Below are 27,025 nucleotides of genomic sequence, written 5' to 3' on the forward strand. Positions count from 1 at the left end.
AGACATGAAAGGAGATCATAAGAACATAAGAATTCTATACTAGGACATACCGAAGATCCATAAAGCCTGGTATCATGTTTCCAATAGTGGCCAACCCAGTTCCCAAGTGCCTAGCTAGATACCAAATAATAAAACAGATTTTATGCTGCTTATCCTAGGAATAAGCAGTGGATTTCCCCAAGACATCTCAATAGTGGCCTATGGACTTCCCTTTTAGGAATTTATCCAAACCTTTTTAAAACCCCGCTAAGCTAAATGATTTCACCACACTCTCCGGCAACAAATTCCAGAGTTTAATTACACATTGTGTAATTATTTTCTCCAGTTTGTTTCAAATTTACTATATAGTAGCTTCATCACATGCCCCCCTAGTCCCAGTATTTCTGGAAAGAGTAAAACTAGTGATTCACATCTACCCTTTCCACTCCACTCAGTGTTTTAGAGACCTCTGTCATATCACCCCTGAGCTATCTCTTCTCCGAGGAGAAAAAAAGGGGAGCAAAGGAAAAAGAAAATAAAAGCACATGTTAGACATAAGAAAAGAGGGGAGAAAGTCTTATTCCTCCTGGAACCTGTCCAACAGGTGGGAAGACTAGGAAGTTTCAGATTGTGGAAATGGACAGAGGGTATGAGAAGAATGGAGTTGAAACAGGAGGCTTGCTAAGGAAGGTTGGAGAGATGAGGAAGAGAATGAAAGTGGGCAGGATGGAAATAATATAAGGAAAGACAAGAGATGGAGGTGACAAAGAAGGACAGGTTGACAAAGATTAGTGAAACCCCATGCCTCTCTTTAATAACTGAATTAAAGTAGTAAATTATCTCTGGTACAGCTATTTGGGGGAACTGGAGTGCTGCTGGCAGCATGCCTGGTAAAAGGGCTTCCGACAGCACTGTGCAGTGGTGTATTAAGAGTCTTTTCCTGGTAGAAACGGAATGAGAAAACTGTCTTTGTAAATTAGGTCCAAAAAGGAAGGATGCCCCTCCCTCCTCTGCTCTTGAACTTTGGCTGGGACGAGGGGGGATTAGAGGAAGGATGATATGTCAGACTGGCTCCTAGATTGAAAACTAGTTTGTCAAGGCCTGTATTAATATACCTAAATCATTCCTTGTACTGATTAAGCCACTTACAAGTTTTGAGATTAAAGCCTCATTTATTCAAGTTAAACAATAAACCAGGCAAAAATCTTCATCTCTATTACCTACCAATAATGCATCCACAGCATCATCCATATCCATATTCTTTTGTCTCAAAAGCAAGAAATTGTTTTGCTAGACATAAGTAGCCTCCTCCATTGCCCCTCAATCAAGAGGTGAAAATAATCATAATTAGACAAATGATGTAAAACAATATTTGTATCTAATATCCATGATTCTGTAAATGCCAAATATATTATGATCCTGTTCTGAGGATAATGAATAAAAATAGAACTTTGTGTATTCAATGTGTTTTAAGCTGCAAATAAAATAGAGAGGAAAAAACCACTCACAGCTGCAAGTAAATACTGAAAGTCCTTCCTGTGCTCTGACTCCTACAAGAAGTATGGCTATGAATGTTGCAAATCACGCCCAGTTATCTTTTGCTTACACAATATTTTTGTATCTCCAAATCTGCTTAACTTGAATTGCCCTATGCCCCTAAAATACCTTAGATTCATGTAGTGAAAACCAAACACACAAAGTAGCAGTAAGTTATACAAAGCGAAATAGTACATTACTGCAAATATCATTAAACCGTATTCCACAAACTGATCTGTTGAAGAAAGAGGGAACTCAGAAAACTAACAACCCTCCTCCCCTCCTTACTATTAAAACCCACAATTTGCATTTATCAGTTAAAATTAGGTTTAGAACTCTCCAAATGCATACCAACTGCAATCAATACAACAGAAAAAGAAACTTAACAGTTTATCTTGTAAAACACATACCTGCATATTTTCTCGAAGATCTGTAGCTTCCCTTATAGGCTGGATGGCATTCTTAAATACTTCGTCTACAGTTTTAATCCATAATGTTCTCATGCAGGCATAATCCCTGGATTTCTTTCCTTTTCTCACTGAAAGGCCACGCTTATGAGGCTTGCCTCCACCTTTCCTGTTAGTAATCGCCACATGTACAAACAAAAACGCATGTGCTAAAATGTCTCCCGTTAAAGACTGCAATGGAACATGGCGATAACCTGTTTGTAAACACTCAAAAGGAATTGTGTATTGCCCAATAAACTCATCCCCAATGTAATCATCATCTAGCACCACAAATCGCACCATGGCTAGTTCAGGTAAATTTATTTGAAACTCAAAACTTTCATCAAACATAGGATTCTCTCCATTTTGATGTATTGTTTTTGTCCTTTGTTCTGCACAATCCGCAGGTATTCCGTGAATCTCTACATAAACATAAGGGTCCACAACATCACCTTTGGATCCAGAGCCCTTGGGTTTAGGAAAGTTTTGCCCACTGATGATCTTAATGTGGAGAAGCTGAGGTGAAACACCAGGCACAGAGTCTTTTGTATTTGCACTAAAGAACGATACTTCTTCTCGCATGATGGCAGGTCGAAGAACATAGCCACAATTACCATTCTGTCGAAACCAACCAATATTAAGGTCCATCATTAATCCAGGCGTTTGAAAGTTCATTGCAACGATCTGGCAGCCACATTTCCAAAAGTCTTGAGGATTCATGTTACTTGAGTCAATCCTCATAGGACTGGGGAAAACCCTGGCAAGAAAACGTTTGTTATAGTTTACAAAGTCCCCTGGGCTTTCATTGGCATATTTACCAGCAACCACTTCATTAAATGAGCACATTTCCCAGTACTTCTGATTCTGAAATGAAAGTTGAAATTCTGTGAACTGAACCGATTTACAAATGCTTACCAAATCTGAGAGCTCTTTGCAAAGTTGAACTTGTTTCACTACAACTACATTTGGTTGGTCCCCACTATCTTTTCCCATTTTCTGTGACATTTCTAGTCCTTCATCTTCATCTGTTACATCCCCCTCTAGTCCACAATTTGCAGGAAGTTTTTTTGCTTTAAGTAAAAGTTTCCCTTTTAGAAATTCAGGAGAAGGCAGATAGGTGTCTTCAATGTTTGGAGGTGCTGAATATAGCTTGTCTCCTAAAATTTTCTTCATATGCTGAACCATAACTTTTTGTTGTTTAATTGAGCAGTGATTTTCTACACATAAAATCAATGGAAACTCTGAAGCAAAAAATGCATATTTGTTAATAATGTCAATCACACTGCGGAAGACTATTTGTGATGTCATCGTATGACCCGTATAAATTACAGGTTCATTATCTGGACCATCCCATACATCTAATTCAACACTCCGGCAACCCATTTTTAGTGCACGGATATATCCCGTGATATCAGATGGACCTCGGAACTGGTCTTCTATCAGGTAAGTATTGTGAGATGCATTTATATAATAGTGAGATAAAGGTTGTTTCATGTCCTGACAAACCACTTTATGTTCTGGATCAAATATGGAACAATCTGACGAAATTAAGTAATTAGTAAAGCCATCTAGAGAAAGCCAGCCCTTTTCCTGGCCTTCTTTTGATGGCTCATATTTGTGTATAATATCAAGGCTTATCTCTTCAGTGACATGTGCCATGCCCTGTTCTGCTTCTAAAAACATCATAAGATCCTTAGCATCTAAAAATTCCTTATTGCTTGAAAACTGGACCAATAAGAAATATATCTCTGGCCTAGTACAGAGCTCATGAAAAATTTCATGAAACTCCTCTTGTGTGACTTCATGGCCAATTTTTTCCTTAGATTTATGCAATTCTTTGAATTTTAGCTCAATTTTATTATGTTTTAATCCAGGATTCAAGCCTTTTATTAACTGTACAGCTCTACATAAGGCTATGTTTCCCAAATTATTTTCATCAGCTACACTGAACATTTGTGAAATCCATGAAGTCCGCATGTTGTCTTGGCAACTTTCTATCATATCCAGAGTATGCTTTCCATAAGAAATCAGGTATCGTAAACCTGTAACCCAAACATTGGCCACATCTGCAGAATGAGCAACAAGATCTAGTGATTCATAGCTCTCCCCATATATAATAGAAAAAGCACAGTCTTCAGATATCTGATCAAAAATTCCATTGCTGCGAAATATATCTGTGTTTTTTCCAGTTCGTACTTCTTTAACCGATTTAATATCAATTTTTGCTTTCTCAGAATCTTTTTTTGAAGGTTCCCATCGAAGTGACTGCATATCAGCATCTAAAAGGAAGTATCTATGATAAACTCTGGAATTAGATCGCACTTTTTTCAGTTCAGAACCTTCAAGCATTGAATTAATACAGTCACTTGCACTGCTGATCTTCTTTTCTGTTGGCATGCTACTAAAAGATACAGTTTTCTTTCGTTCTCGTTTTTGTTTGGTGCCATCCTGAAAACAAAAGGAGAAAAAGGAAAAACAAATTATTTAGTTAAGTCTTGTTTATATTAACTGAGAAAAACTTCTAGAATAAAACATCTAAAAAATATAGATAATTATATTAACAAACATGAACAGAATAATAATGATATACAGCAATTAACAGAGTTATCCCCAAATTCAGGGTTGCATTTTAGCTATAGTATTTCTCCATAATACACAGCCATATAGATGGTGATGTCATCACAAGGATGATTCCCAAAGTATAACAAAGTTAAAGAATGCCTATCCTTGCACAGGATGCCCCATGCTACTGGCCTTAACTGTCAACAGCAGTCATTTATTATCTGTAATAGCTATGAATTGGGTTTTGTTTCTCCATCATAAACTTATTTTTTGTTATCTAATTACTTTTAATTAGCTTTGCAATGCTGTAACTGAAACCTAGATTCAAACTTTGCCCACCCTGTGCGAAATGTCTACAACGGATACCAATGATTTTTGTATCCGTTGTATGTGGTCTGATCACCAGGTCCAGGATTACAATAGATGTGCAAGGACAACACCAAGAGCAAGAAAGACTCATGAGTAGAGAGTGATGCAGGGACAAAAATTCATTCCTGTCCCCTCATCATCCTCACATTTTTCATCACAATCTCTGCAATCTTAATTTTCTTCCCCAAATCTCCCCACTCAAAGCAGAATGGAAGATTAGGTTCTTACCTTGGTAATCTTTCTGGTAGAAGACAGGATTCTGTACTGAAGCTATTATCCTCTTATAGTTGCAAACTTTGCAGAAGGGTATCAATCAAATCTCCCAACTCCTTCCCTTCACCAGAGGAGGAGAATTCCCTCTTCAGAAAAGAAAAGAGAAGGAGGAGCATGGGGAACTTCCCTGAGACTACAGTACATACATTTCAGTTCTGCTCTGTAAATATGATAAAAGAACAATGATTAACAATAATTAACAGCAACTCAAACGTAAGGTTAGCCAAGAACCAACCTGCTATGTGCAACGAGCACTATCCTATAAGACCCCCAAAGGAATAAAAAAGGATAGCTATTATTTTATTTTTTACTCATCAAATTGACAGGAAAAGACGACCTGTGATGGACATCAGCAATGTCTGAGACAGTAGCAGGCGAATTGTAAGTCTGCACAGGTTGGGCCGTACAGAATCCTATGTCTTCTAATAGAAAGAAGATTACTGAGTGAAGAACCTAATCTTACGTTCTGTTGCAAAGACATAGGATTCTGTACTGAAGCTGACCTACCAAACCAGTGCCAGACGTCTAGGGGAGGGACAAATGAGCCTGCCCGCAACATAAGGACCCAAAAGCAGTATCCTCTCGGACCACTATGTCCACTCTGTAGAACCTTGTAAAGGTATGGAGAGAAGCCCAAGTAGCTGCCCTACAGATTTCACTGGGTGGAACAGCCTGGGACTCCGCCCTGTAGGAGTGTTTCCTTATTCACACCTGAAGGTTAGGCCTCTCTGACATCATAAAGCCTGAACCATTGTCTGCAAGAAATCTTTCCAGCATGAACCATGATTGAAAGAGAAAGAAGAAAACATCTTTGCTGTTTATGATGCCTGATGCATTCTGGGTATGTACCAGAACTGTATTCTAGTCAAGGACATCCAGCTATGCCTACATGCTCAGCCTGTGTGAATCTTGGGGGAGGCATTGCTCCTGTGCTGTTCTTATCTAACGAACGCGTCTCTGTTTCACAGCTTGTGCGAGACTTTACACAGAAAGACTGTTCATCTAAGTTGTTTCTGGATTGGTCCTGACAGGTCATCTGATGAGAACCAAGTAGAAGGTGCCTAATTATTGATTAGTCTATGTTAGGATGCAAGGAAGCTCTGCACATCTTCTATAATAATTAAGACCTGAAAAGTACCTCTTGTGACTCTCTGCCTGAGAGAGAGAAACCGGACTTTTATACAGATCTGGATTCCATCACATAAAGGAAACCTTTGCTGCCAACCTAATTTACAGCTGTTCCAGTGGCTGACGGACTCTTGTTCCTGTACCAAGTGAATTCATATCTTTCGTGCTGAGGACAAGACGACTTCCGTCTCCCGGGCTAAGGCCTAATCAGATGGTGAGATAAGGAAATTATCTATCTTATCAGCTGGGGCTAGATAAAAGTATTCCATTGTTGTATAGGATAAGGAGTTGTAAAGTTACCTGGGGTGATAAGCTATATTATTAGTTGCTGCTAATCAGGAATTATTATTAAAAGGATTATTTAGTGTGTAAGAATTAGTTTTACTCATTTATCTAGCAAGTGTTGTGTGATAATTATGTACTGAGTTTCATATATGTATTCGGATAGTCTGTGAACAATAATTAGTTATTTGCTGCTGGCTTATGAATTATATTTTTCTATTTTCATAATAAAAGTATTTCATATAGCCTGGGTCTCTATTCTTAGTATAAACTGGCAAGATAACGAACCTTGGGTAAGGAGTTTATGGTTTCCCCTAAAAAACTAAGAAACACGTGACTGATTTATGTTACGCTAATTAGTACATCCATAAATCTACCTACAGCCCAAGAAACAGCAACACTTCTACCTGAATATGCTGAAATAAAGATATGTGGCATCTTTCCGCAGGAAATATATGAAGAAAAAAAATTAACATGTAAATCCACCCAGCAATCGAAATCTTAGAGGCTGCCCTGCTTCTTCTTGATTGGCTGGTCAGCACAAAAAGATGGTGACAGGAATCAATGGTCCTCTCCAGGTAGTGAAGAAGGATTCTTCACATGTCTAGCCTCTGCAAATCCTGTGTGAAACCATAGCGTGAAAAGCAGGCAAACTAATTTCTTGATTGACGTGAAAGGCTAAGGCCATCTTCAATAAGAAGGAAAGTGCCATTGGGAGAGAAAACACCAGACTCCGTAATCCTGAGGAAAGGTTCCCTGCAGGAGAGAGCCTGTAATTCCAAGATTTTCTTCGCTGATACTATGCCCATTAGAAAAACTGTATGACTATAAGGTCCAAAAGTGACACGTCTTGCAGAGGTTCATACGGAGCCTGAGAGGCCCTTCAGAATAACATTAAGGTCCCATGATGGGAAAGGCCGACGCAACGGTGTACACAATCTGAGTGTCCCCCTCAAGAAGTGAGAGATGTCTGGATGAGATGCCAGTGATTGCTTACCTCTGAGCCCAAAAGCATGAGAGGTCTGTTACCTGTATTTTGAGGGATGCAACCAAAAGGCCTTTTTTTAGTCCGGCTTGCAAAAATGCCAGGACCACCAAAATTGGTGCCTAACAAGGCTCTACCTGTTCCTTGGTGCACCAAAGCTGAAAAGCCTTCCAGGTTTTAGCGTAAGCCATAAACATCAAAGGCTTCTTGGCTCTAAGGACAGTTGCAATGACTACCTCTGAATAACACTTTTGAGTTAAGGCCATGCACTCAATAGCCATGTCGTAAGACCAAAACGCTCTGGATGCTCCATAGGAACTAGGCCATGACTGAGGAGCCCTGGATGAACTGGCAGTTTGAGACACCTATCTCTTTGTAGTCACACTAGATCTGCATACCAAGGCTAGCGAGGCCAGTCCAGGGCCACCAAAATCACCAGATCCCGATGGCATGTAACTCTATGGATGATCTGGCCACCTTTGGCCATAGTGGGAACACAAAATAGACTCTCTATGAGCCAGGGCTGGACCAGGGCATCCAGCTCTGTGCTTCCCAGATTGCCTTTACAGTCAATGAGCCAATCTGCTTTTGCATTCTTGGCTGAGGCCATGAGATCCAATTCTGGACTTACCCAACATCAGACAATGAGGCTGAATGATCTCTGGGACAAGGACCATTCCCTGGATGCAGAGTCTGCCTGCTTAGGAAGTCAGCCTGGACATTTGTCAGTCTTGCATTGCTGAGTTATGGTTGTCGGCAACATTTTCTGTTGTTCTGAACCAATGTCAGCAAAGGCCTATGAGAGATTATATTAAACAGATCTGACTCTGGAATGTCAGTGCATATAAACCTTAGGCTACTGGTCATTTAGTCTCAGAAAAGACATTAGAAAATTACCAGTACTTAAGATCAACAAAGAACCCTGACAGAATGCTGGGAGGATCCACAGTTTCAACAGATGTGCTAAGGTCCAATGCTTAAGGCAAAGAATGGCTCCAGCTGACAGGTAGTTATTGTCAATGAAGAGTCATTGTCACAGAAAGATACTGGAAACTACCAGAAACTCAAATCTATGAGAAACAGGCCTCGCTCCTGTTTTCTCGTTCTTTCTCTTCTCCTCCAACCTTTTCACACCTCATACACCTCCACCCTTGCAGGCACACATTCAGATAAAACGTCTTGCCTATCCTTTTCCAGCCCTTCTTTCTATCTTCAGTTCCATATACACAAATCTTCCCTTTCTCTTTCTTTCTGTAGATTCTTTCTTATTTCCCTCTCTTCCCCTACACAGGACCTCACCTATTCAGAGATATAAAAGAAAAACTGTCTTTTCTCTCTCATTCACAAAAGCACAAGAATCAGCTCCATAATAGAATATTTTTTTATACCTTAGTAACAAGCATATGTTTGGTGTATCTTTCTTTTAATTATTGCATTTCTGTAATATTAAGCTTATTTCTGCATAATATATTCTTTATGCAACCACTGTTGGCTATCATTGTTATTGATTCACTTCCCACTGATCCTCTGAGGGCACTGAATCCAGGACCTCTCGCACACCCACAATAGAATAGCCAATTGTGAGGGCACATCTTTACAATGTTCTCTACTCCTGTCAGATGGGCTGCTGAAAACGCCTGTAAGAGGGCTTCTACCCACTTGAACATCTGTACCTCCAGGTGTAATGGGGCACTTTTGGTGCCTCCTTGTCTGTTCATATAAGTTACCGTGGTGGCATTGTCGGAGAATACCCTGACCGCCATTCCTGTCAGGAAAGTCTCCAATGTTTTCAGCGCCAAACAAATGGCTCTCAGCTCAAGACAATTTATGGACCACTTGCATTCAACCTGCCCTGGAGAGGGCGACCACAACAGTGGGCTCCCCAGCCACTCAGGCATGCATTGGTTATGAGTGTCACCCATGAGGTGATTCTGAGGGGCATGCACTTCAATAAGGCATACCCCTGGAGTCACCAATTTAAGCTGTGTCATATCTCTTATAACCAGGGAAGCTGCATTTGTAGAGAATGCCTTTGTGGTGACCACCTGGAGAGAAGAGAATCCTGGAGTGGACGCATATACACTCTTGCCCAAGGAACAACTTTCAGAGGCTGCCATTGAGCCCAGCACCCGAAGATAATGCCAGACTGTGGGGCTTAGTAACGCCAAGATGTCTGTGATCTGCTTCCTGAGCTTCTGTTTGTATGGCTCGGGAAGAAAGACACAGTCTTTCGCTGAGTCAAGCGGACTCCCATATATTCCAAAGCACTGAATCAGCTTTAGCCAACTCTTTATGAAGTTGACTATCCAACCGAGTCCCTGAAGGAGATCCACCTCCTACTGCGCTGCATGCTCACCTTCTTGTCTTGAGGAGGCTCTGATTAATCAATCGTCCAGTTATGGATGCACCTGTATGCCCATCCTACGAAGGTAAGCCAATACCACCATCATTACTTTGGTGAAGGTGCGTGAAGCTGTGGTCAATCCGAAAGGCAGTGCCACAAACTTGGAGAATGTGGAATCTCAGATATTTTCTGTGGTCCAGAAAAATGGGAATGTGAAAATATACCTGTTAAATCTAAGGAAGCTAGGAATTCCCCCCAGGGCCACTGCCACGATGACTGAGCAGACAGTCTCCATACAGAAGTACCTCTTCTGGGCACTATGAAGTATATGGAATATCTTCTGGAGCCTGATTCATCTTAACAAATTAGTTCTATGGCATGAATGTCTAAGAGTAGTTATACCATTGCTCAGACCCTGGTCTCCTTCTCTAGCCGTCCAACTGGGGAATCGAGAAACAGATCTGGACGGGTCAAAAAAACTTGATCTTGTGTCCCTTCCAGACCCAGTGGTCTGATGAGATCTGTTCCCATTCCCTCCAGAAAGCCAACTATCTCCCGTCAATGCGAGGAGGTATGTCAGGCGACCTGGCATCATTGCTGCTTTTTGGTGGCTGAGCCATCATGCGTCCCAGAGGGTTGTCGTCGACTGAAGTTGCCAAATCTCTTTCTGGACATTTGGAAAGATCTCTGGGGTAGAAGAACCAAAAGAAGAACTAACAGGATCTTCAAAAGGAATGAAAATTTCTTCTGCCACTCCCAGTGGGACGTCAAATTCTGCTATCTGATAGAGATTTGGGACAGCAATCTGCCAAGCTGGTCATAAGGATGCCATAAGAATGCCAAAAAGCATCTGCCCCTTAAAGGGTAATCTGCTTAAAGAAGCCTTGGTAGCTGCATCACCTACCCAGAGAAATTGGGTCAGATTTTGATTACACCGATTATAAAAAACTCTACCTTGGCTTCCAACTATAGACCCATTGCTAGTATTCCTTTGTTTACTAAACTGCTGGAGGGTCTGGTTAACTCAGAACTAACTACTTATTTGGATAAGTTTAATATATTACAGGATAACCAGTCTGGGTTTCGGTCAGATTTCAGTAAGGAAACTGTCATGGCCTCTTTGTTGGATTATCTTCATACGTTGTTTAGTCAAGGTACAAGTGCTTTGATTCTGCAGTTAGATCTGAAAAGCACTTTTGACCTGGTGGATCATACTATTCCTATTGACTGCTTGGAATCCATTGGTATTTCGGGAAATGTTTTAAACTGGTTTTGAGGATTTCTGGGTAACAGATCGTACCAGGTGTTCAAGGACAAGGACAAAAGTTTTTCTTACTGTTGGAAAAATCTATGTGGGGTTCCACAAGGTTCGCCTCTATCCCCCACTTTGTTTAATATCTACCTTGCTTCACTGGGAAACCTTTTGCATAATTTAAATCTTAGATTTTATATTTATGCAGATGATATTACCATAGTCATCCTGTTAACTTGCTTAACAGTTGAGATCACAAATTTTTTAGTGACTATTCTGAAACAGATTGAACTTTGGATGATTGTTTTTAAATTGAAACTAAATCCAGAAAAAACTAATTTTTTTCTTGCAACTCCTAATGATAAAATCAAAGAAACATTGATACATTTGAATGGTCTCGACTATACTATAGAACAGTCTATAAAAATATTGGGAGTGACTATAGGTAGACATCTTACTTTGGAACAGCATACTGATCTATTACTGAAGAAATGCTTTTCGGTGCTTTGGAAACTTCACACCATTAAGAAATATTTTGATGAAGCTTCATGTTAGTGCAGTCATCTGTTTTAAGTATTCTTGATTATTGTAATATTATCTATCTGGGTGCCTATAAGAAAATTTTTAGAAAATTGATAGTGGCTGAAAACACTGCAGTTCGATTGATTTTTGGTTTGAAAAAATGGGGGCATATTAAGCCATATTATCAGAAACTTTATTGGTTGCTGATTGAGGCCAGAGTTTTGTTTAAGTTTGCTTGTATTTGTTATAAATTAATCTTTGGCTTGTTACCTGGCTACCTTCTTTCCCATTTTTCAATTATGCTAGGAACTTCCTCCTATCTTGATTTTAGAAAATTATTGAAGACCCAATTATTTGATAAATTTGTATCCTAATTGTATTCTGTCATCTTTTTAAAATTTTATGCATTTCTTATGTTTTATTATCTGATGTATTTCCATTTTAAATTGTATTCTTTGCTGTATGATCAGTTTTTATATGTTGTGAACTGCCTAGAACCTTTCCTGGTTAGGCGGTATATAAAAAATAAAATTATTATTATTACCCACTGCTTAATCCAGAGCATCTGGCGGGCAGAACGGCATAAGATGATACTTTGCTCATGACTCTGATGATGTCAAAGTAATCCACTCCTTCCATAATAAATTGGGGACAGTCATCCTCTAGCTCCAAAGGACTACACCGTAACCTGGTATGACAGGCCGGTGCCATAAAGGAGGCAGCTGCTGCTGCTTTAATAATCACAGTTAGCGTTTCAAACTGTCTTTTAAGGACCACATCCACCTTGTTATCCTGTGTGTCTTTCAGCATCACCTCTCCTTCACTAGGAAGGGAGGTATGCTTAGACACTTGAGCTACCGTAGAATCCACCTTCGGCTGTCAAAACAGCTGTTGGAAATCCAGCACCATAGGATAAAGCCTGGACATAGTTTTTGTCACCTACTGGTGACTCCCATTGATCCAGATGTACTGAAAGATAGTAGTCTGTGTGTTTGTACTGCTCATAACAAAACATTGGGAGATGGAGGGCTGCTGAGGTTTCAACTTCAGCTCATAGAGAGAGTGCCCAAAATGACGTGAAACAGTTGAATTCTTAAAAAGATGGTGTACTGAGGGATCATCTCCCTGATCAAGAGCAGTCATAGCCTCCTGACCTACAGTCCTCGACAGGGACCCTAAATCATCTAAGGATGCTGCAGATCCTTGAGATAATAAAGGCGTGGAAAGGGACTTCCAGTCCTTCCAGTCCTGCTCTGAATGGTTATGGATGCTTGGAGCCAACCTGTTCTGAAGCAGGGAAGCCTGCTGGGGATGTAAGTCTCCCTGTATCAGGGCCGGCATGCTCACAAGCAGTGCAGCACTCCCTGAGCCCGTCAAATAGGCTTTTCCATAAGAGGCTGACAAAGTCTGAAAACTCCTGTACAGGAGGCCCAAAATACCCCTGACTAGGATAGTTGGACCTCCGCCACCTCCACGTGTTAGTGTTTCGCACCTTCATTTCGTGCAGCTTCTGAACGGGATCTCTTCCCTGAAGGCTGGGCTTTTGGGAGTTCTCCCACCCTGGAGGACTCAAAGATTTTCTTCATAGGGAATAATGGAAGTACTCACTGTGACTTCTGGTGCCTGTCTGTCTCCTTGCAGCAGCCTGCCTGCAGTAAAAGGATGTCTGCCTCAGAAACTGCTGGGAATGAATCCGCCACTGGAAATCTTCTGACTGCTGGTCAAAGGGACCCTGACTGAAGACTCCCACCCCGGGAATCCACATGGCACATAGAGGGGAGATTATATGCAGCCAGTTCCCTGATACCCAGAGGGTTGTTACACAAGGCCCACAGCTTATGCTCAAGTCTCTGATAAATGAGCAGGTGAGCAAGCTCCCAGGAGAATAGACCCTGAGCCCTCAATGAGCCACAAAGCAGGCTGGCTCCACAGGTACTCAAAGAGACTGGCCTGTGAGCAGAAGCCCACCCTCATGGGACTGCGTCCTTTCTCCGATGAAGCCCAAGAAGGGGACCTCCAAGCAAATCCACGCAGGAAATAAACCAATGGCCAAAAATACCCAAAAATAATAAAAAGAAAGCAGTGCAGATCAGAACACACCTCAGAAGGAAAAACTGAAGAGAGAGAGAACTAGTCTCCATTGGTGAAAGAAAGGATTTGGGAGATCTGAGTGTCACCCTTCTACAAAGTTCACAACTACAGGAGGATAACAGCTTCAGTATAGAATCATATGTCTTTGCAATGTGATTTTATGCAATTTTATATAACTAAGGCATTGCAAATAAATATTTTAAGACTGTGAAGGGGGGGAGGGAGAGAAGGAGGTTCCAATTTTTATTGAAATAACATCAATAAAAGTACAACTTGTGAGGCATGCTGGGTTCTGCATTGCACACAGAAAGCCAAACATTAGCTCAATGCAAGTAATATTTTAATCCAAACAGTAATTTTAGTTCTAATTATTCATATGCAAAACATATCAGGAATGGACCTCAGAATATAACACAAATAACTTAGGGGAAGATTCTTAAACCCCACTCTGCCTTTAACGATGGTCGTTAAACCAGTTCCAGCAGACCCGCCTCTTCAAAATAGCAGGCCTTCCCCTCCCTGGTGCATCCTGAGATGCGCTGGAGAGGGGCCTAAGGGTTCTGATTGTCCCAGAAGTCTAAGGCCCCTCCCATAGGAGGGGTCTTAAGCAACCTCAGCTAATCAGAGCCTTAGGCCCCTCCCTGGCGCATCCCAGAATGCTCCGGGGAGGGGAAGGCCTGCCATTTTTGAAGAGGGAGTAGGCATCCTTCTAGCCGGCCTTTGAATAAGGTGGGGGGGCAGGGGGTTGTCAGAGGCATCAGGGGGTCATCAGGGACATGACAGTGGTGGCGGGAGGGAATGTGCATTACTCCTGCTGCCGGAGGAGGGTGCATGTGTGTTGAGGGGTAGCTTTACAGCAGTGGCAGGAGGGAGAGGGGGGAGGGTTGCTGCTGGTGGGGAGGGTTGCTCGACGACGGAAGCAGAAGGGTGTGGGCATCATTCTTGCCAATGTTCGATGGGCACATGCAAATTTGTTCTCATTTACTTGCACATTTTTTAAAGAATGATTCGCCTTTTTGAAATCATTACAATGACGCCACGATAGCGTCCCGTTGGATTTTACGGCAAACAGAGAATCTTCCCCTTAGTGCTTTTTTTCACCAGTGTAAAAGCAAACCAATAGCACATGGTTTAGTGCTTAGTGATTTTGTAAACGGTGTTAAGTTAGATGCCGGTAGGTGCCGTACCGGTGCCTAACTTAAGTTCAATACACCGTTTAAAACATAAAAAAAGCTTTTAAAATAAAAATGTTGGTGCTTGCTAGCACCTTAAAAAATGGCACCGGAATCATACCTACGAAGGCGCTTTCCGACACCTAATGCCACTGTAGATGTGGCTAATGCCAGAAGTGGTATCAGGTGTCATAAAGCACCTCTATAGGTCATGTCAAAAGTAGGCGCCAGAAATGTAGGCTTTGAAAACTCTAGCCTACATTTCCAGTGCCTATTTTTCTGAATGCACAATTCTAGAAATGGCGCCGTCATGTGATTGACACAATAGGCGGCTATTTTGAAGGCGACTGACAACAACGTTTACAGAATGTGGGCTTTAGTGCTTTTCTCTCAGTCATTTTCATGAACCTTTAAACCTATACAGGCAATCCTTAACATTAACCTATAGCACATGGCTTATTGTCTTTTCAGGGAGAAATCAAACAGGACATGTTTATATGGTAACCCTAGGGCAGTGGTTTCCACTAATTTTTAAGTGAGGACCATTCTGGGTCCAAAAGGGCTGAAGGAGAGCCAACAAATAATTTTCCTACCTTCATTTCTACCAAAACACCTGGCCTTGGTCATGCATGCAAAACACAGATAAATTCTATGCCAATATAGGACCACAAACTAAAAGTACTAATTACAATGTTTCTCAATGCGGTCCTGGAGTACACTCCCCCCCCCCTTTGCCATTCAGGTTTTCAGGATTATCCACAATGAATATGCATAAACTTGATTTGCATACACTGTCACGCTACTATTTGGGTTTTTGCCAAGTACTTGTGACCTGCATTGGCCACCGTGAAGACAGGATTCTGGGCTAGATAGACCATTGGTCTGACACAGTAAGGCTAGTTTTATGTTAAAATTGAAAATAAAATCATTTTCCTACCTTTGTTGACTGGGGATTTTATTTTTCTAGTCATCTTTTCCCAGTCTCTCGTTAAACTTCCATCTGCCTGGGCTCCATTTCCAGGGCCTTCTTAATACATTTGCTGTTTTTTCTCCTTCTTCACTTTCTGCCCTACATGCATCTTTAATCCAATTACTGAATTACGTTCAGGGATATTATTCAACAAACACTAGGTCAGAAAAGAGTCAAAATCCAAAAAACATAACTGACCATGTAATATAAACAAGCCTTTGAAGGGTGATCAAGAAAAATTTTTCTAAAATTACTCAGAGATATGAAACTCTGAAGGGAAGGCTACAAGACCTCCCTTGGGTAAAGAGTTTACCTTCCAGTCATTGTTATTCTATAAAAATGTTTTTTGATCACAACCTGGAAAGGCTGAAAGGTTCAACTATTTCAAAAGTTCAAAATAACGGGTTTGTTCTTGTTGTTAATATCATGCAAACGTCACTGCGTACTTAATGAAAAAGTCCACTTAGCTGTTTAACAGCTGTCTACTTTGCCCATAAGAACATAAGCAGTGCCTCCGCCGGGTCAGACCATAGGTCCATCCTGCTCCCGCGGCGGCCCAAACAGGTCACGACCTGTCTGAATTACCAGAAGGGGCCCCTTGCCACCTTGGTTTCTCATTAAAGTCCTATCTTCCCATGTCTTCCTTTCCCATATATCCATGTGTACCATCTCCTTCTTCACTCTACCTTCCCCTTCCACTCTCTCTATGCTCCTTCCCTGGTCTGGCATCTCTCTCTTTCCCTCCTCCCTCCCAGTGGTCTAACATCTCTCTCCTTCCCATGGTCTGGTATCTCTCCCCTCACCGGAGAGTAGCCACCCTGGTGGTCTAGTGGCACCTAAGGGGGCAAGAAAGAACTCCACTCTTTACTACCCACTGCTGCCACAGGACCCACCACTGGCAGCCTCGCGATTCCATGAATCTCACTAGGCTGTTGCATGAACTCTTGGCAGCCATTTTGAAAAAGCAGTAACAGAGGCTACACCAGCTGCAGCGGGCAGGAAAGAGTGGGGTTCTTTCCTGCCCCTGAAGAGGCCACTAGACCATTGTTTCCCAACTTCAAGTCAAGTACCCCCTAGATTGAAAAATTCAACTGAGCTCCCCCGAGCTCCAAGCAGCATGCACATTTATTGTTAGTAACTTAACTAGGCAACATATATAACAAATACAGATCACAACAACTGGTGTACAGACTAAGGCAAACTTGCCATGATCTGTTATATTTCAGTCTCATATAAACTAGCTCTTTGACAGGTGGTGTGCCATTCTTATAAACTGAGTGAAAATGAACAATGATACTTAGACAGGGCCTATTTATAAGAACAGGAAAAAAGGAAGATCTCTACAAAATTTGAGACTAATACAGTTTCATCTTTTCTCTAGGAAAATGAGACATGAAATCTTATTGGTCACAATTCCACCTGCCCTCAGCCACTCTGCCCTTATCTCTCTCTCTCACACACACACACACATACATATCCCACCTAATCTCAGCCACGCTGCTCTTCTCTCTCTCATATATACGTTCCACCATTCTGCCCTTCACTCTCTCAGAGAGCAGATTGATTTTGCTGTTTCATGAGATTGGGAGTTACAAGATAAATAGGCTCTTCTTGTACCTCAACACATATCAGTTACTGCAGAACGTCAAAAGCCCTGTCTGATGTCATAAACTATATTAAAAAATTTTGATATCCCCTCAGTGAGGCCAATACACAATCCTTCCAGTGTAAACCTATGCAAAAAAAAAAAAAAAAGAAGAAGTTGGAAACTAATCATATCATATCATAACAGCACTAACTTCCAGGACTCAAAGAGCAACAACTTTATGTATGAAAAACACACCATAAATATTGCACTAGGTCCTAAAACACTAAGGGAATTTTTTTTTTTTACAAATGGTGTGGGCCTGTGCAGTAAAATGTCCGCTGGAATCGCAGCCAAAGTAGGCATGGCCAATGCCCGAAGTGACGTTAGGCTATCTAAAGCGGCAACCCAGCTGTGAATCACACCAAGATAGGTGGCTGAAATGTACATCAATGTTAGTTTCTGCTATATCATGCCTGAAGTGGCCATGAAGGAATCATAACTGAAAGGAAACATGAACAACCAGAAACACCTGTAGGAGAAAAAACACAGGCTAACAGTGGTGGTGCAGTGGCAGCAAGATTTTGAAATGGTGGGGGGCCCAACTGAGAGGTTGTACACCAATGTAAGTTTTCCCCAGAACATGCCTTGAGTGTTCATGAAGGAATCATAACCGAAAGGAAACATGAATATTTAGAAAGATGTACCAGTTTCTTAATGGTCTTAGGCTTAGACAAAACTCTGGAAGTCACCACCAACACTTAAATAGATCAATGTATGGAAGGAATCTAACTTATAGCCTCTACAGACATGTTAGATTTCCCAGTGTAGATCTTAAAGGCAGAGGCAGTCAGACATCTGCTAGATAAGGTAGTCAGTAATCAGGAAGAGGAATCCAATTTTAAAGGCTCTACACCCATGTTAGATCCTCCACCGTAGTAGCAATGTCCAGATAAACATGGAGACAAGAGTTCAATGTTGAAGAAGTTTTGAAACAGACCAATGAAGTGAAGTCTGGACTAAAGTCAAAGACTATGAAATTTAATTAAAAACACCAGGTGGACTTCCGGTGACGTCATCCTTGTGAAGGCAGCGTGAGAGGGAGGAGCGTCATGGCAAGACATTTTGGCGCATGAATGAGGGGCTTCTGTTGGATTCTGCTAATATTTCCCAACTGACGGACAATCTTAAAGAATACATTCAGCTTAATCTCACTGAGGGGATCTCTCCAGTGATGTTCTGGGAGGGTCTGAAATGTGTAATGAGGGGTAGGATTATATCCCTGGGGGCTTTTCATAGGAAGGAGCGTAGTCAACAGGTGGAGAGCCTCAGGGCCCAGTTACTGGAACTGGAGGCTCAGCATAAGCGGGAGGGTGGGCGTTCAGAGGTATTATCTCTGATTCAGAGAGTGAAGGGTGATATTCAGGAGCTGGAGTTGCAGGATATTTCACGGTGTCTTCAGCTTTTGAAGCAAACTTATTTTGAGACAGGTAATAGGGCAGGGCGCCTTTTGGCATATAAACTTCATAAGCAGTGCCTGCAAATTTTATTCTTCAGTTGAAGGGTCCGGATGGAGTGTTATGTCGCTCCTCCGGTGCTATTGGTGATATCCATATCCAATATTACACTGAGTTATATACAGAGAAGGAAGTCGCCTCGGAAACTTATCTGGATCAGGTGACCCTTCCTAAGCTATCTTTGGATAAGGTGACTTGGCTTTCCCGACCTATTGAGGAAGAGGAAACGTTGCTTTCTATTAAGGCTCTCCCTTTAGAAAAAGCACCGGGATTGGATGGCTTTCGCAATAAATTCTATAAATGTTTTAGCTCATTTTTGGTTAAGCCTCTTACAGAATTTTTTAATTGTTTGAAGGGGGGAGGGCAGAATTGCCTTGGTCTTGGAGGTTGGCGGGGGTCACCTTGTTGTTAAAACCTGGAAAAGATCCTACTGACAGAGTTTCTTATCGCCCCATATCATTGCTTGGAACAGATTATAAAATTTTTACAGGTATCTTGGCTCGTCGGTTGCAACGTTATCTGGGGACAATCAGGCGGGCTTTATTCAGGATCGGCAAACCTTTGATAACCTTCGCCAGTGTTTCATATTATTCATTTTGCCCAGGCATGGAAGGTTCCTGCTCCGATTCTAGGAATTAACACCGAAAAGGCTTCTGATAGGGTTTCCTGGCCCTTTTTGTTTCAGACGTTGTCTGCTATGGGAATCTCAGGTCAATTTCTTGAGTGGACCAAATCCTTATATGTTAAACCTCTGACGACACTTAAGGTGAATGGTGCCTATTGTGCGGAATTTGAGCTTGCTAGAGGTATCCGCCATGGGTATGCTTTGTCTCCCCTCCTCTTTGCGTTAGCAATGGAGCCCTTTGCACAGAGAGTGAGAGAGTGCCCCCACATTTCGGGTATTCCTAGTGGAGGGCAGGAACAGAAGATACTCTTCTTTGCTGATGATATTCTCCTCACGCTCTGGAAACCAGGGGAGTCCTTACAGGGGGTAGTGGCAGCCCTGGCTGATTATGGGCGGGTGTCTGGGCTTCGAGTTAATATGTCTAAATCCGAGATCCTTAATCTTACGATTGGGGGGCAAGATTGTTTAGCTTTACAACAGTGTTTTTCCTTTTGTTGGGCACCCCATACTTTGAAGTATTTGGGAATATATCTTACGGCAGATTTAACCTCTTTATACGATGTTAATTATTCCCGCTTATTGCAACACTTGAGGAAAGACTTGGACAGATGGGAGCAGATTCATATTTCGTGATTAGGGAGGGCGAATGTGATTAAAATGATGGTTTTGCCCCGATTTCTTTATCTCTTTACCACTTTGCCAATTCTCCTTCCTAGGGCATTTTTTGAGTATTTGCATCATATTATCTTATCATAAATTTGGAGATGGAGGCCTCCACGAGTCAGTCATAAAATGTTGTTTCAATCACGGGATGGGGGGATGGCGGTCACAAATTTTTATTATTATTATATTGCAGTGCAGATGCGTTATTTGTTGGCCTGGCAACAGAAATCACATAAGAGTTGGGTGAAAATGAATGCTTGGCTTCTGGGAGAAGATCTCTCTCTTCGATATGTCCTGTGATTTGACTTGGGTTGGATTCGAGCTATTGCTAGAAGGGCCACACCGGTGTTGGGGGTTATTTTGCGTATGTGGGTGTTATTTAGGGAGAAATTGTTTTTGGGACGGGTGTATTTCCTTCAGACTCCTGTGAGGGTGGTTGAGGGTTTTCTCTCCGGTCAAATCGATTCTCAATTTAAGGTTTGGGAGGCAGGGGGATTGGTTACATTGGGACAATTTGTGGTGGAGGGTGCTTTGGTTCTGACTTCCCGTATGCAGGAGGAGTTTGGTTTGCAGGGGGCGGACCTATTACAATATAATCAGGTGGTGGATTTTCTTAAAAGGAAGGCTCTGCCAAATCTTCTTTTAGATACTGATGCTTGGGATAAGGTGTGGGAGGCCTCTAGTGGGCGGGGGTGTATTTCCAGACTTTATGGGTTGCTTCTTGTGCATGATAAGCCACCAGTGCATTATTTTGCTTACTGGGAGAACTTATTGGGACACACCTTTACGGCTGTGCAGTGGAAGTCCATATTGTGCTCTCTATAGCCTTCTATAGCCTTCTATAGTAAGCAATTTGTGTGGAAAATGCTTATAAGATCTTGTATCGTTGGTATTATACCCCTGAAAGACTTCATAGGATTAATTCTAATCTCCCTGATGAGTGTTGGAGAGGGTGTGGGGAGCTAGGCACATTTGAATATATTTGGTGGTCTTGTCTGAGGGTGGGTCCCTATTGGGATTTGGTGTTTTCTTTATTATCAGATATAGAAACATAGAAGATGACGGCAGATAAGGGCCATAGCCCATCAGATCTGCCCACTCTACTGACCCACCCCCAAGTCTACTATCCTATCTGTGGGGTGCTTATTGTTAAAGATTTGGGTTGTGCCTTTTGAATATTAATCCACCAGGAGTCCCATCCAAGTTCTCTCGCATTATTACAATTGTGGTCACGGCGGTGCACCTCGTACTTGCGGCTGCCTGGCGACAGGATATGATTCCGTCGCAAGCACAAGTGGTCAATAAAATGGATTATGTTTTTAGTATATCCAAATTGACTGCATTAAAACATCATAACTTAGGCTCATTTTTGCAGCAGTGGAAGCCATATATTGACTGGATTGCCCGGAGGAGTTGTTGATTCTTATTTGTGTACACTATTTACTTTGCATCCAGGACTTGGGAGAGGAGGGCGGGGATGGGAGTTTCTGGTACTGTTTTTTTCTGGCAATATGTTGGCCTTGTAACAAAGAGTTATGTCACAACAGTTTGGTTGGTACTGGTTTCTATATGTCTGTTTTATAATTTGTATGCTTTCAATTTTTCAATAAAAAAATATTAAAAAACAAACACCAGGTGGAGAAAGTCCATTCCAAAAAAGAAAGCTTTCGTGTAGCGAATAATAAAAACACAATAAAAATGTGAAAATCTTTGGATGGTTGTTGCACCAGGATGGAAAAGAACAGGAGGAATGAAGTCAATATAAACCGGAAGATTGAACATCGATGAAAACATCAGCGGTACCAGATAGGCTTAAGAGTAGATGTGGCTGGTACCGATGTTCTGCCAGCAGGGAAACAGAGTGGTTCTCAAAAAGAAAAAATTTTACCAGTATCATTGGTTACTCAGCCGGTACTGTTGGTGGTACTTTCAAAATCATCTGTAGCACATAGCTTTCGATACCCTCGGTATCACATCGGTCTCCCGGTACTGTTGGAACATATCCCCTGCTCTTGGTATGAGTATTCTTCAGTACTATCGGAACCATCAGCACCCTCGATACTGGTGACAGGTGTAAGACACTGGTACCTTTTAGGCTTGTCTGCCGGTACCTTAAGTGTCATGATTCGCCCAAAGAGGGAGTTAAGAATAAGATGCAACCCTCGTTGAAAAGAGGACGAGTCGGCACAAATAGACTCAATGCCATAATAACTTGCGACATAGTCTTCTTAAAGATGAGTGAAGATTCCCAAAAATAGGCCAGACATTGACGAGGAAACCGCCGCAGCCAAAATTTAATCTGAGGCTGAGGCGCCCCACTGACAAGAAGCCCGCTAGGGGAAAAAAAAGCACAGTTACTTACCGTAACAGGTGTTATCCAGGGACAGCAGGCATATATTCTCACATGTGGGGGTGACGTCATCTACGGAGCCCCGGCGCGGACAGCTTTTCAAGCAAACTTGATTGAAGTTTCAAGTTTGCACACTGCACCACGCATGTGCATGCCTTCTCGCCCACTAGAGGGCGCATCCCACCTCGTGGTCCTCAGTTCCATAACTAGCAAAGAAGCCATCCCCGGGGAGGCGGGCGGGTTGTGAGAATATATGCCTGCTGTCCCTGGATAACACCTGTTACGGTAAGTAACTGTGCTTTATCCCAGGACAAGCAGGCATGATATTCTCACATGTGGGTGACCTCCAAGCTAACCAAAAAGGGCAGGTGGGAGGATGGCAATTTTAGGAAAACAGATTTTGCAAAACTGACTGGCCAAACCGGCCGTCACTCCTGGATAAAGTGTCCAGACAGTAATGAGAGGTGAATGTATGAACCGAAGACCAAGTGGCAGCCTTACATATGTCCTCCATCGGAGTGGATCGGAGAAAGGCTATCGAAGCTGCCATAGCTCGGACCTTGTGCCCCGTGACTCGACCCGGGGGAGGAAGGCCAGCCTGAGCATAGCAAAAGGAAATGCAAGCAGCCAACCAGTTAGACAGAGTGCGCTTGGAAACTGGATGCCCTAATCGATTGGGATCGAAGGACAAAAACAATTGAGGGACCTTCCGATGAGACCTGGTGCGTTGAAGGTAATACGCCAACGCCCTCTTACAGTCAAGCGTGTGGAGCGCCGCCTCGCCAGGATGGGAGTGGGGCTTAGGAAAGAACACAGGAAGGACAATGGACTGATTGAGGTGGAAATCAGAAACAACCTTCGGGACAAACTTAGGATGGGTGCGGAGAACCACCTTGTCATGATGGAAGACGGTGAAAGGGGGATCCGCAACCAAGGCTTGCAACTCCCCAATCCGCCTGGCGGAGGTGAGGGCAATCAGGAACACCACCTTCCAAGTCAGAAATTTCAAGAGGGACTTGTTGAGTGGCTCAAAAGGGGGTTTCATCAGTTGAGCCAGAACCACATTCAAATTCCAGACGACAGACGGAGGCTTAAGAGGGGGACAAACCCTGAGTAACCCTTTCATGAAGCGTGTCACCAAGGGATGGAGTGACAGAGGGCGTCCATCCAGAGGTTGGTGGAAAGCCGAAATCGCACTAAGATGAACACGCACCGAAGTGGTTTTCAAGCCAGAGCGCGACAAATGGAATAAATAGTCCAAAACCGAGGATACCGGAACTGATACCGGATCCAGGTGAAAAGACGAACACCAGGTGGAAAACCTGGTCCATTTCTGCGCATAGCAAAGCCTCGTCGAGATCTTGCGGGAGGCTTCCAACACCTCCCTCACCGATTGAGACAGGTCCCGAGGAGTCAGGGAACAAGAAACCAAGCTGTCAGGTGCAATGACTGCAGATTGGGATGTAACATGGATCCTTGACTCTGAGACAGCAGAGAAGGAAAGACAGGCAGAGGAAGAGGCTCCCTGGCACTGAGCTGAAGTAGCAGGGAGAACCAGTGCTGACGCGGCCACCGAGGTGCTATGAGAATCATCGTGGCCGTGGACGATTTTAGATGTACTAACGTTCGCATGATCAGCGGGAACGGAGGGAATGCATACAGGAACCTCCCTTCCCAATCGAGGAGGAAGGCATCCGCTTCCAGACGATCCCGCGAGTACATCCGAGAACAATACAGTGGTAGTTTGTGTGTCTCCGGAGAGGCAAACAGATCCACCTGTGGCGTTCCCCAGCGAGCGAAAACCTCGCGCAGGACTGCTGAGTGTAGAGTCCACTCGTGCGGTTGCAGAAGTCGACTGAGTTTGTCCGCCAGACAATTCAGTTCTCCTTGGATGTAGACCGCCCGGAGGAAGATGTTCCGGGAGGTCGCCCACTCCCAAAGGCGAAGAGCCTCGGAACAGAGGGGCCAAGACCCCGTTCCCCCCTGCTTGTTCACATAGTACATTGCCACCTGATTGTCCGTGCGGACGAGGACCACCTGGTCCTGCAATATGTGAACGAAGGCTCGAAGTGCTAGGAAGATGGCCCGCAGCTCTAGCACGTTGATATGACACCGACGGTCTTCTGCCGACCACAGGCCCTGCGTGCGAAGACCGTCGAGATGGGCTCCCCACGCGTACTCCGAGGAGTCCGTGGTCAGGACCTTGCGAAAAGGAGGAGTGCGAAACAGTAGCCCCATGGACAGATTTGAAGAGTCTGTCCACCAACGCAGCGATTTCCGCAAAAGCGGAGTCACCGAAACGAGGCGAGACACCGGATCGCACTCCTGACGCCACTGGGACGCGAGGGTCCACTGAGGGATCCTCAGATGTAGCCTCGCAAACGGCGTGACGTGTACCGTCGAGGCCATATGGCCGAGCAGCATCATCATGCGCTTGGCCGACACCATCGATAGTTGAGAGACCTGGCGGCTCATCCGTACCAAGGCTTCCAACCGCTGGGTCGGAAGGTAGGAGCGCAGGCGCACCGTGTCCAGCACCGCACCTATGAATTGAAGAGACTGAGCCGGCCTCAACTGAGACTTTGGAAAGTTTATCTCGAACCAGAGGGTTTGCAGGAAGGCAATAGACTGTCGGGTCGCTGAGATAACCCCCTCCCTGGTCGGGGCTTTGATGAGCCAATCGTCCAGGTAAGGGAACACATGGAGTCCACGTGACCTCAGGGCTGCCGCAACCACCACCATGCACTTCGTGAATACTCGTGGGGACGCGGCCAGGCCGAAGGGCAGTACCCTGTACTGGAGGTGAAGGTCCCCCACCTGGAATCGTAAAAATCTTCGGCAGGCGGGGTGCACCGGAACATGGGTATATGCTTCCTTCAAGACGAGGGAGCACATCCAGTCCCCTTCCTCCAAGAGAGGATACAAAACCGGGAGAGATAGCATTCGAAACTTCTCCCGGACCAGGAATTTGTTGAGCTTCCTGAGGTCCAGTATGGGGCGCAGGTCCCCAGTCTTTTTTGGGACCAAAAAGTAACGGGAGTAAAACCCCGTACCCCACTGGTCCTTGGGGACCGGCTCGACCGCCCGAAGCTTCAAGAGGGCTTTGGCTTCGGTCAGAAGGGTCGGTAGCTGCGAACGGTTGCAAGGGACTAAACTTGGGGGACTGTCCGGCGGCGAGGACACAAAGTTGAGCGAGTAGCCCTCGGAGACGATCCGGAGCACCCAAGCGTCTGAGGTAATCCCGGTCCATGCCTCCCGGAAGGACCGAAGACGCGGGCTTAGAAGGGCCCTGCGCCGGGGCTTGGGTTTGTCCCCCTCTGCCTCGCTGAGACGGACGTCTCGGAGGCGGTCTCGAGAAAGCCGGGGTCGACTTCTGGGGGTATCGGCGCGGCGGAGGCCGGTAAAGGTTTCTGCGGCGGGGGCCTAGGTTTGGGGCGAACCAGGGATGCTAAAGAGCGCTCCTGCTCCGACAACCGCTTGGTCGCCGCATCCAATGACTCGTCAAATAACTCGGACCCCACACAAGGCAAGTCTGCAAGACGTTCCTGCAGGTTTGGGTCCATGTCGAGGGTGCGAAGCCAGGCCAAGCGGCGCATGGCCACTGCGAAGGCCGACACCCTCGAAACCAGCTCAATGGCGTCGTACACTGCATGGAATAGGTACAACCGCAATTGAGACAGGTTGGACATAAACTTATCGAATCCTGCTCTTTGGGAGTCCGGTAACGAGTTTCGATATTGAGGAAGGTCCTTCACCATACCACGCAAATAGGAGGAAAAGGTGAAGGCGTAATTTAGAACCCTGGTGGCCATCAGGGAATTTGCATAGAGGCGACGGCCAAACTTGTCCAGGGTCCGCCCCTCCCTGCCGGGTGGAACCGTCGCAGAAACCCGTGAGGGCTGTGATTTTTTAAGAGCAGACTCCACCAGAAGAGACTGGTGGGAGAGCTGCGCCTTATCGAACCCTTTAGGGGGAATCGTCCTATACTTTGATTCCATTTTTGAAGGCACAGACGTGACTGTAAGAGGGTTTGACAAGTTCTTCAGCCAGGTTTGCAGAAGGACACTGTTGAGAGGGAGTCTAGGCACCTCTCTAGGAGGAGTGGGAAGGTCCTGTTCCTCCAAAAATTCTTTGGAATATCGAGAACCTACCATCAGGTCAATCCCCAGGGCTTGGGCCATGTCCTGAACGAAGGATGAAAATGAGGACGGCCTAGCCTGGGGAGACGGGGTTCTCGACCGCCCCACCGAGGAGAGGGGGGAGGCCTCATGAGAATAATGAGGATCCCTAACAGATCCCGAATCCCAGGATCCCCTCTCCAGGGCCCTCGAGGGGGAAGGGGAAATTATCCTCCTCGCAGAACCCTTGGGGGAG

The 27,025-nt window shown here is 44.0% G+C and overlaps 1 protein-coding gene across 4 annotated transcripts in view; it reads right to left on the bottom strand.

Annotated features, from left to right (window-relative positions):
* PLCL2 (phospholipase C like 2) overlaps positions 1 to 27,025 on the bottom strand; it is a 136,097-nt gene that overhangs the window by 66,046 nt on the left and 43,026 nt on the right. For all 4 annotated transcript variants that reach the window (XR_004538091.1, XM_033930702.1, XM_033930700.1 and 1 more), the window contains exon 3: positions 1,926 to 4,409. Coding sequence is in view for 3 of the 4 variants with exons in the window: in XM_033930702.1 (XP_033786593.1) it covers positions 1,926 to 4,409 (2,484 nt within the window). In the remaining variant the exon portion in view is untranslated. The remainder of the gene's footprint in view (positions 1 to 1,925; positions 4,410 to 27,025) is intronic.

Source organism: Geotrypetes seraphini, chromosome 2 (genome assembly GCF_902459505.1).
Source record: "Geotrypetes seraphini chromosome 2, aGeoSer1.1, whole genome shotgun sequence".
In the NCBI taxonomy this organism is placed as follows: Eukaryota; Metazoa; Chordata; class Amphibia; order Gymnophiona; family Dermophiidae; genus Geotrypetes; species Geotrypetes seraphini.